The 9,157-nt window shown below is 53.9% G+C and overlaps 1 protein-coding gene across 1 annotated transcript in view; it reads right to left on the reverse strand.

Moving 5' to 3' along the window:
* Window positions 1-558: 558 nt before the first annotated feature.
* PCYT2 (phosphate cytidylyltransferase 2, ethanolamine) overlaps window positions 559-9,157 on the reverse strand; it is a 9,286-nt gene continuing 687 nt past the window's right edge. Inside the window, exons 2-12 of the mRNA XM_009082715.1 lie at window positions 8,685-8,846; window positions 6,548-6,614; window positions 6,113-6,197; window positions 5,018-5,062; window positions 3,639-3,777; window positions 2,975-3,057; window positions 2,718-2,795; window positions 2,137-2,202; window positions 1,837-1,902; window positions 1,276-1,364; window positions 559-649 (exon numbers count right to left, since the gene is read on the reverse strand). Of these exons, the coding sequence (XP_009080963.1) occupies window positions 559-649; window positions 1,276-1,364; window positions 1,837-1,902; window positions 2,137-2,202; window positions 2,718-2,795; window positions 2,975-3,057; window positions 3,639-3,777; window positions 5,018-5,062; window positions 6,113-6,197; window positions 6,548-6,614; window positions 8,685-8,846 (971 nt within the window). The remainder of the gene's footprint in view (window positions 650-1,275; window positions 1,365-1,836; window positions 1,903-2,136; window positions 2,203-2,717; window positions 2,796-2,974; window positions 3,058-3,638; window positions 3,778-5,017; window positions 5,063-6,112; window positions 6,198-6,547; window positions 6,615-8,684; window positions 8,847-9,157) is intronic.

Here is a 9,157-nt window from a genome sequence, read left to right on the forward strand (position 1 = left end):
CCAGAGTAGCTCTGGGTCTGTGCAGGGGCAGCAGCTGAGGACAGGCAGCACCTCCAGCAGCCAGCACTGACAGCCCTGAGTCCCTCAGAAAAGCTGCAGGAGGAACCTCGGGGGCTGTGTCCTCCCCCGGGGAGGCTGTTCTCGCCCATCTCTCCAGGCACCACCACCACAGCCCAAGAGGCTGCTCTGGAACACAGACCCTAGTCAGGACAGCCAGGCCTGGCAGGGCCTGGGCAACTGCTCCACTTCCCTCCTACTAAGAGCCAGAAATGGCAGAAGGTAAAAGCACATCAACATGTTAAAACATTAGTTATAATTAAAACCGTTTTTTGTCAAATCTCCTCCTGGGAAAGGGGACGGGGGCTGATTAACGGAGATAAAACTAGGCAGCAGGATGTCTGCATAATTGGTGCAGGAGGAGCTAGGACAGCGGAGGGTAGGACAGCACATCCCGGTGCCGGCAGCGCTGCCCCCGCCAGGGCTCCCTTCCCGAAGAGCTGTCTCTCCCCCCGAGGGTGAGGCTGCGGCACTGTGGCCCACGCACACACACGCTGCAGCCTAGTGCTTCTCCTCCTCCAGCCTCTTCATGGCCTCCAGCACAGCCAGCTCCTTCGCCTCCTTCTTCTGGTTCCGAGCTTCGAACTCCAGCCTGCGTCAACCACACAACGCCATGAGACTCTCATCCGTGCACACCTCAGAGACACAGCACCTGCAGCAGGAGAGCTCTGCCTTCTCCCACGCTGCTCTGGTATGAGAGCACTTCATAAACAACCCCCAAGGCCCCCAGACTTCCACAGCCTCAGCCACAGCTCCCCATGGCTGCTGCCATCACTCCGCAGTCCTGGGCTCCCACACTACTTGTTTCTCCCTCTGTGGAAGCAGCTGCTATTCCATGCTTGGGCTGTCCAGGGACAGACCTTGTAGTGCCATAACACCAAAACCAAAGTTACCACTGACCTGAGCCAAGGTCACTGAAGAGCCAAAAGCAGAGGTCTGAAAGAAGCAACATGCTCTTTCCCCCAGGATACAGCAAGGAAATTTATCATTAATAAAGGAGGAAAACTAATAAATGCAGCACATTCTGACACAGCAGAGTTCAGCTGTTCCTCTCCCTGTCCGGTCTGGTACACCCACATTTACAGCCTGCTCGAGCTATGGATGAGGAAGGACCAGCTCCCTGACTCTGTGCCTTTGGATAACCCCTTCTCTCCTTGTTTGATCCCAGACACACTGGATGGAACAGTATGCAACAACCATGAGATGAAGAAATCCAACCTGTTCTTGATGATTCTCTGCACAATTAAATCTGTGGTGAGGTCACTGCCGCTGTCCACCAGCTGGAAAATGCCACGTCGCTTCGGCTCCTGGAACAGACACAGCGCTGAGCTGTGGCACTGAGGGGTCTGGGTGTGCAGCTCAGCAGTGACAGCTGAGCCGAGTGGTAGCAGGTCCTGTGGCATCAGCCAGGCACGACGCACAGACACCACAGACACCTCCTTGGAGCCACAATCAACACTTGCTGAAAGCAAAGCTCCACACACACGGGAGCTGCCCAGGGTTGGCACAGAGCAAAGCACACAGCATTGCTCATCCTGCCGTGCAGGCATCAGAAACAGGCAGAGCAAAACAGTGCCTGGAAGAGTGGAGCTGCTGGGAATGATTTACAGGCTCTGCTCCATGAAGCCACCCTCAGGGGTGGATGAAAAACAGCATCACCTGCCGAGGCCCTGCCCAGGTAGCATCCCCTGCATTACACCTTCTCAACCCAGGAACACAGCCAGAGCCAGGCTATCAACAGCTGACAAAGATGCACAGACACAGCAGCTGCTGCCTTACCTCATATGGATCAGAACCGTCCTTGTCTGGCACCACCTCAGTCATCCCATGACACACCAGTGTTACCTGGAGAGGGACACGAAGTTGTTGACAAGCTCCAAAAGATGACAGGGACATTTATCCCACTGCTCCCACTGAGCACAACCTGAAACCCAGCAGAGCTACCCTCCTGCAGCAGCCTGGCAGTCCTGTGGAGCTCCCTGTAACCCACTGAGCAGCACCTCCCTCCTGCACCCTTCAGCTCCCCAAAAGCACATCACACACCAGCATCTTCGTGTCCCTCAGTATGCAAGGACTCACCCTGAAGTGCTCCAGCAGATCAGCAGTGACAGCGTAGGGAGCTCCAATCACCACCTCTGAGACGTACTAGAAAAAGAACCAGGCAGAGTTCAGGTTTGAAAAACAAGACCAGAAACCAACCCCAGGCCAGAGGGCAGCTGCTTCCAGAACAGACCTGGGCAGGTCATCTGGCCATGGAGTCAAGAACTCAGATAAGGGAACAGGGAAGTGAGTTCAGCAGCCACTGCTTGTCACACAGCAGCTTTTTGTTGCCCTAAAGAACATCCTTTCTGAGCCTAGAGAGCAAATCCAAAAAATTAATTGCTCAGGGCACACATTTCTGGGGCTCCCCATGTTTCTGTCCCAGGAATTTTCTCCCCTGCTGCAGGGAGCAGAGTTTTGTACCAGCACATGTCTGCCCGCATGGAGCTGTGCAGCCCCTGCAGCACAGAGGCCCAGCAGAGCCTCAGAGCTCAGCAGCACTTCTGGCAGTCTCAAGTGATCCATGCAGCCTTTGCCTTTTCAGGACACACCAAGAACTCATGTGAGATCACTGGGCACAGGTGAACACAACTAGGCTCCAGGGAATCTCACCCACTCACCCTGCAGGCCAAGACGCTGAGGGTTCGCTCGTGGATGTTCATGATGGGATAGTTCTTCCCTTTGTAGCGATTCACCTCCTGCGGTAAAGCACCAGGCACAGTTAGGAGGGAGGCAGAGCAAACCCCTTCCCTCTTGCTCTCTCCCAAGGTAAAATCCTGTACTGGCCAATACATCCCTGTCCTGTCTCCCACGGCACAGCCTGCCTGGCTGAGAACAGGGCCAAGCTGTTCTGCTTTTGGACAGGTTCTGCACGGACCTGATCAAAGTGCAGCCCAGCAATGATGTAAGGTTTCTCTGCCAGCTGGTGAACCTTCTCCAGGAAATGTACATGCCCAACATCTGCAGATCTGTTTAAGGAATTGAAGCTCACATGGAACACAGGGAAAGGAAGACAGTCACTGAAAAACAACAGTGGGAGACAGGAACCCCAAGGATTTTATTCTTGCACTAGTTGCCTACAGCCTAAGAAGAGTTGCCCCCTTCCTCCTCAGGCTCCACAGGTTCTGGGCAAAAGCCAGATATCTGTCCAGCTCCACCTTACACAGACTCAGCTTTGCCTCTGTCCAGAATTTCTGCCTGTTCCAGGTGTGCTGACATAAAGCCTCTAAGCTTGCCCAGGGAGGGAGCAAAAGCTCCAGCTGTCCTGCTGCAGCCCTTTGGTCTATGGCAGTTGGTCTTTACCGCAATCACTAGACTGTGGAGAATCCATTGTCTTCCTGAAATCCTCCAAAAGCCACAGATTTCTCTAGAGAGGAGCTGTAGCTCCTTTCTCAGCATTCTGTGACTAAGAAACTGACAGGAAGAACTCCCTCACATGCATCTACAGAAAAGGAAAAGAGGCAAATATCCAGTCTGGTGTCACCCAGCATGAGAACATCAAAGCCCAACACTGCCTTCCCAACAAAACAAGTCAAGGATACGGAACAGGTCGAAGGCTCCAGCCACGTAGATGATGGTGTCCCCTGGCTGTGGCTCCTTCCCTGATGCAAACTGGATGATCTTCTGGGAAGTCTGCAGGAACTGGGAGACACCAGTCCAGGGACTGCGACCTTTGGGCCCCTGTGGAAACACACATCAGGCACAGCTTCTTTTCGGCTCCGTGAGGGGGTTTGGACAACACAGAGCGCCGCGCCGGACAATCTGCTCGCCTGAGTTTGCTGGCAACTGCCACAGCTCCCAGCAGCTTGGACTTTCTACATTCCTGGCACCAAATATTTAGGCAATCTCACAAAAGCCCTTTATGCTCTGTCTAAATCGTCCCCTCAACAGCCAGCTAAGGAGATGCCAAGAGGAAAGCTCAGGAAGGAGGAAGGCAACAGGGAAGGCTCGGATTTCCAGGAGAGGCAAGGTGTGCTCAGGAAACAACACACGACCTACCTATGCTCTGCCAAGCCTCAGGGCACCTGTCTGGCCTGGCCAGGAAGGGATCACCTCAGCTCCGAGGACGGAGCTCGGTCCCCACCGCGTGGCAGTTGTGCAAACAGCCCGAGTCACCCGCTCTGCTCCCCAAAGCTGCTCCACGGGACTTGGCAGCACGCAGACAGTGCAGCCGAGGCCAGGGCAGGCCCTGCAAAGGGCAGCACGCAGACAGCTCAGCTGTCAGGGTCATGCAGGGTACCCAGCGCCCTGATACGTTCTCCCCAGATCCAAGCCCCAGGAAACGGCTGCGCTGGAGCGACGTAACGCCTGCTTGAAGAACGATGTGGTGGGGAACTAAGGATGATTCAGCCAGGTCAGCAAACCCCCAGGGAGTAAAAGACTCACTCAAGCTGCAGGTGCAGCTCGTTAACCAGGGACAATCCAGCTCCAGGGAAATAAACGGGGCTGTGGCTCTGCAGAGCTGGAACCGACAGCTGGAACACTGAGAGGGCTGTGCTGCCCTCGTGAGCTCTGCAGCACAGCACCTGGCCACATCCCTGCTGCATCAACACCTCCCAGACCTAACACAACACCTTCACAAACAACATGAGCACTGACAGGAGCATCCACAGAGGCTGTCCTTGGGCTGGGGCCGAAGGCACTCGGGTCCCAAGGGAAGCAACAGGAAGGAATTCACAAGCAAGGAAGGGCCTGGCCTGGGCTCGGAGGGTGCAGCAGCCCCAAGTCCTGCGGAGGGACAGCGCCCGCGCTGCCTGTGCCACACCTGCACCCGCTGCTGCCTTACGGGGGCAGCAGATATTCACCGAGACATTACTGCTATGGGTGGGGGACAAACAGCCTGCAACAGGCTAGAAAGCACACTGGGAATCCTTCTCAGGCAGGACAACAACCAGACATCCATGACCAGAACTCACGTTACCTTCCCAAAGTTGTCAGTGTGCTTCCGATAGTCTAGGTCCTCATCCTGAAGGGAGATAAAGAGTCAAAACGTTTAAGCACACGCACAGCTCATCCATCCGAGATATGCTTGTGTGTGGGGAGTGCTGGGGGGCCAGGCTCGAGCCACACACCATGGATCCAAGGCACCAAATGCTGACAAACTGGTTAATACCTAAACCAGTCGTGTCCAGCATTAGTCAGAGGAAATGTGTCCTTATCTGATCCCAGCCTGGCACCACCAGAGATGGTGGTTCTTGCCCAACCTGCAGCCCCAACAGCGCTGCACACCTGCATTCTCCCTCATCCAGGTGAGCCCCTGACAGGACAGTGTCCCTCCTCCTGCCAAGGACCAGCCAGGCTCAGGTCTCTGCGGCAGCCAGCAGCACCAGACAGATCTCAGTGTGAACTCATATGTTACAGCTAAGCCAAACTAGCAGCTCAGCACACTGAAACATCTCCCTCTGCCCCTGAATTCTCCTGTGGGTCTCTCATCTTTTCCCTGCACTTATCCAGGTGATTCCACTCACGGATTTCATCATAACTCAGTAAATTCAACCCATTAACTGACGTAAAGCCACATCCTTTACTCTTCCCTGGTTAGGTTGACTCCCGACGAGAGAGTGAGCTGAGGAGACTCAAGAAACGTCTGATCAGACTGGAGACAGTAGAAGGCAGAAGCATGGAGCTGAGTGGGAAGGGACAGGAGTTTCCAACTTTGGCAGCACTGGTCTGACAGATGAATGTGGCTGCACTGTGTCGTGTCACCCTGGCAGAAGCCATGGGCCAGCCTGCAGCTCCTCCAACGTTCCCGAAGCCCACACTGATCACGAGGGATCACAGCCCTTATCCTGCCACACCTTCCCAGTGCAGCACGTGCTGGGATCACACTGTGATCTCAGACTGACTTAAGCAAACACAAGCAGGTTGTTTTGCTGCCACTGCCCATAATCAGCTTGTCTGTTCTCCATTCACATGGGAGCCAGGCCCAGGAGCTCTACTGCTGTTTGGGACAGCAGCAGCGAAGAGCTGTCACGTGTCCTGGACTCCACCTCCCACCCCAAGCCCTCTGACTCACTATATTGCTGTGGTGAGCCTTAGTCATGAGCAGCATGCGGCCAACGAGGTCGGTGGTGGACACACCTTGGGTGCGTTTGCATTCCCTGCAGGAGACAAGCAAAGGATGAAGCAGAAGCCATGGAGCATATACCTCTGTCTCCCCACCATTCCCACAGGAACACCTGTGACACCTGGTGAAGCCAAGCCAGTGGCTGTCCTGAGGAAGCCTTCCTCCTCCCTGCTCCTGAGATCAAGTACAGCACTCATTTCCTGAGCCTCTGGATCACCCTCATGCCACAGCAACTGCTCATGTGAGAACACTTCCCTCACCCAGACTTCCCAACAGAGACAACTCCCAGTGAGGCTTCAGACCCAGAACCAGCACCTGCTGGGACCCAGATGGCCCAGAGACTCTGCCCAACACAGGGTAAGAAGGGAAGCAGCAACAGGCTACCTGTATCGCCCTGCTGTCTTCACTTCCTCATAGGTGTCCTTGCCATCAACAGTTAAGGTGATATCATCTGCAGAAAGAGAAAAGTCTCAGCACTGTGCCCCAAGCCCTCCTGCACAAAAGCAGCAGCTGAGCAGGTCCCACGCACAAGCCAGACCAGAACTCTGCAGTCCAAATCCCTGTGCGTACACGGGGGATACATCCCGTGCCCCACAGACATGCCAGGGGTTTGCAAGGCTATTGTGTCTGTGGAGACAAGGATGTTCCTCGATGCTGAAGGCCACTGCTCATCTGTCCCACTGCCTTTTAGCGTGCAGAAAACCTGAGCTGGGTGCCCTCAGGCTGATCCAGAAGCAGGCACAGCTGATTACTGTCTGGGTGACAATAAACAGGCACCAACCCCCTCCAGTGTTAAAAGTGCCTGTTAGCTCCTCTACGTCTGGTGTTAGCTGTCGGTTCATGTTACAAGTTCTCAGTCAATGGAACAGTTATCCAGCTGAGAGCTCTTCCCCTCAGCGATGGCACTGCCACAGTGACATCCAGCAACCCTTCCACAGGGATAATTCCAGTTCATCTCTGGCACATAATTCCCATCTCCCTCTGCAGAAACACCTCTCACCCACTTCTGGTGACAGTACAAAACCTTCCAAGTGAAAGCACAGCTGGCTTCCCTTTCCCAAAACAGCTGGAGGGCAGCTGTGTCCCACACAGTCAGTGGCTCAGTCCTGCTCAGAGAGGTGCAGGAGCTCTCCTAAACCCCCACACCTTCCCCTCAGGGCACAGGGACAGGAGGGAACACACTGCCAGTACAGCTCAACATGCCAGGAGAGAGGCACAAACAGGTGGGTTGTTGTCACCTTCCCAGGTAAGATCAGCTATTTCCAAACAGCTTTTGCACAAGCACAACCTGGCAAAGCTGCAGGTGCAAGGGTATTGCTCAGGGAGAAGCATGAAGTGATTTGGCAGAGGGGATGGGTGAGAAGTCTCGAGCTTCCCTGCTGTCATAACCCCCCACCAAGCCCTGCAACAGGTCACATACCCCAAACATGTTCAGGGCAGACAATGAAGTTAACCAATGAAGTTAATCTGATAACCACCATGTCCACATGAAAAGGCAAATCTATCTCATAAAGATTAAGGATTTATTTACATTTATGAAACACTTGCTTATTGACAGCAGGTGGCTGGGATCAGGTGAGATACACCAAATGAGTGCAAAGACTACTCCTGGTCAAACTAACAAAATTCCTCCAGAGGGGCAGGGAGGAGGGGCTGAGGCTGAGTGAGCGTCAGCAGCAGCCAGGAAGGGACAGAGTCCCACAGCAGGAATGTCTCAACACTGGTTCTCTCCAGTGACTGTACTCTGAAAAGTGTTCACAGTAAGAATTAGGTCTCTGGCCACACAGTCAGCTGAGCCCCTGAACAGCTTATCAGCTGGATAAAGAGAGAAGCTCTTCAGATCTGATCTCATCCCAGGATAAGCAGATACAAACACGGTTGTATTTCTGCACATTTACCTTTTTAACAGTGTTCTCCACATTTAGGTTCTCCAGTGACTGTACTCTGAAAAGTGTTCACAGTAAGAATTAGGTCTCTGGCCACACAGTCAGCTGAGCCCCTGAACAGCTTATCAGCTGGATAAAGAGAGAAGCTCTTCAGATCTGATCTCATCCCAGGATAAGCAGATACAAACACGGTTGTATTTCTGCACATTTACCTTTTTAACAGTGTTCTCCACATTTAGGTTTTGTAAATGGCTTTCCCCTTGGCACAAATTTCTGATGGTGCTAAGGACAATCTCTGGATAATTGTCAAACAACACACTTCACCTTGGTAAATGAAAGGGTTAGTTAAAACTCAAGGCCCTGGCCACTCTCAGGATGCTGAGCACACCAACATGTTTGTCCAGACCACCAGACCAGGAGCAACTGTGCTGCCCAGTGCAGGCACTGGGAAGGCAGATCAGCCTCTTCCAGGGGCACACCCTGAGCCCCAGTGCAGGTGCTGGGAGGGCAGATCTGCACACACCAGGCACACCCTGAGCCCCAGCTCTGTCCAGGCCGTCACTCGGGTTGCAGCAGGGCACACAGGAGCAGGGCAGCCCTGTGTCAGCACAGCCACTGCCCCCAACTCCACTCACCCCCGTGCACACAGAAGTCGCAGTTGTACTTATCCAGGGTTTCCAGCGTGGTGACATAGGGAGCGCCAGGAGCAATCTCATCCACCCACTTGATGGCTTGCACCATTTTGTACCTCTCCTCCTGTGTAAACACGGGGGGGCCCTTGTGTTTGGCAATCTCCTCTGGGGGAGAAACAAAAACCCAGTTAGAAGCACATCCTGTAGCTTCAAAGGCTCTTGGCCACAGCAGCCTCACTCATTCCAAGAGCAGGTGAATTTCACTGTGGGCTTATCCTCAGCTTGGGATCTGTTTGTGGTGGGAAGGAAGCCCCAGGCAGATCAGAAAAGATTTTGATTCCATTGCATTTCCTAAGGGCGTAACAAAGGCTCTGGAATTCACTCAGAGGGCAAAAGGTCTCAGTGCTTCCTGGTACTCAGGTACTTCCTCCTGGGAGGATGAGCAGGGCCTCCTGACATTCCACCCCCCCCCCCCC

The sequence above is a fragment of the Acanthisitta chloris genome, unplaced genomic scaffold (genome assembly GCF_000695815.1).
Source record: "Acanthisitta chloris isolate BGI_N310 unplaced genomic scaffold, ASM69581v1 scaffold36069, whole genome shotgun sequence".
Lineage (NCBI taxonomy): Eukaryota > Metazoa > Chordata > Aves > Passeriformes > Acanthisittidae > Acanthisitta > Acanthisitta chloris.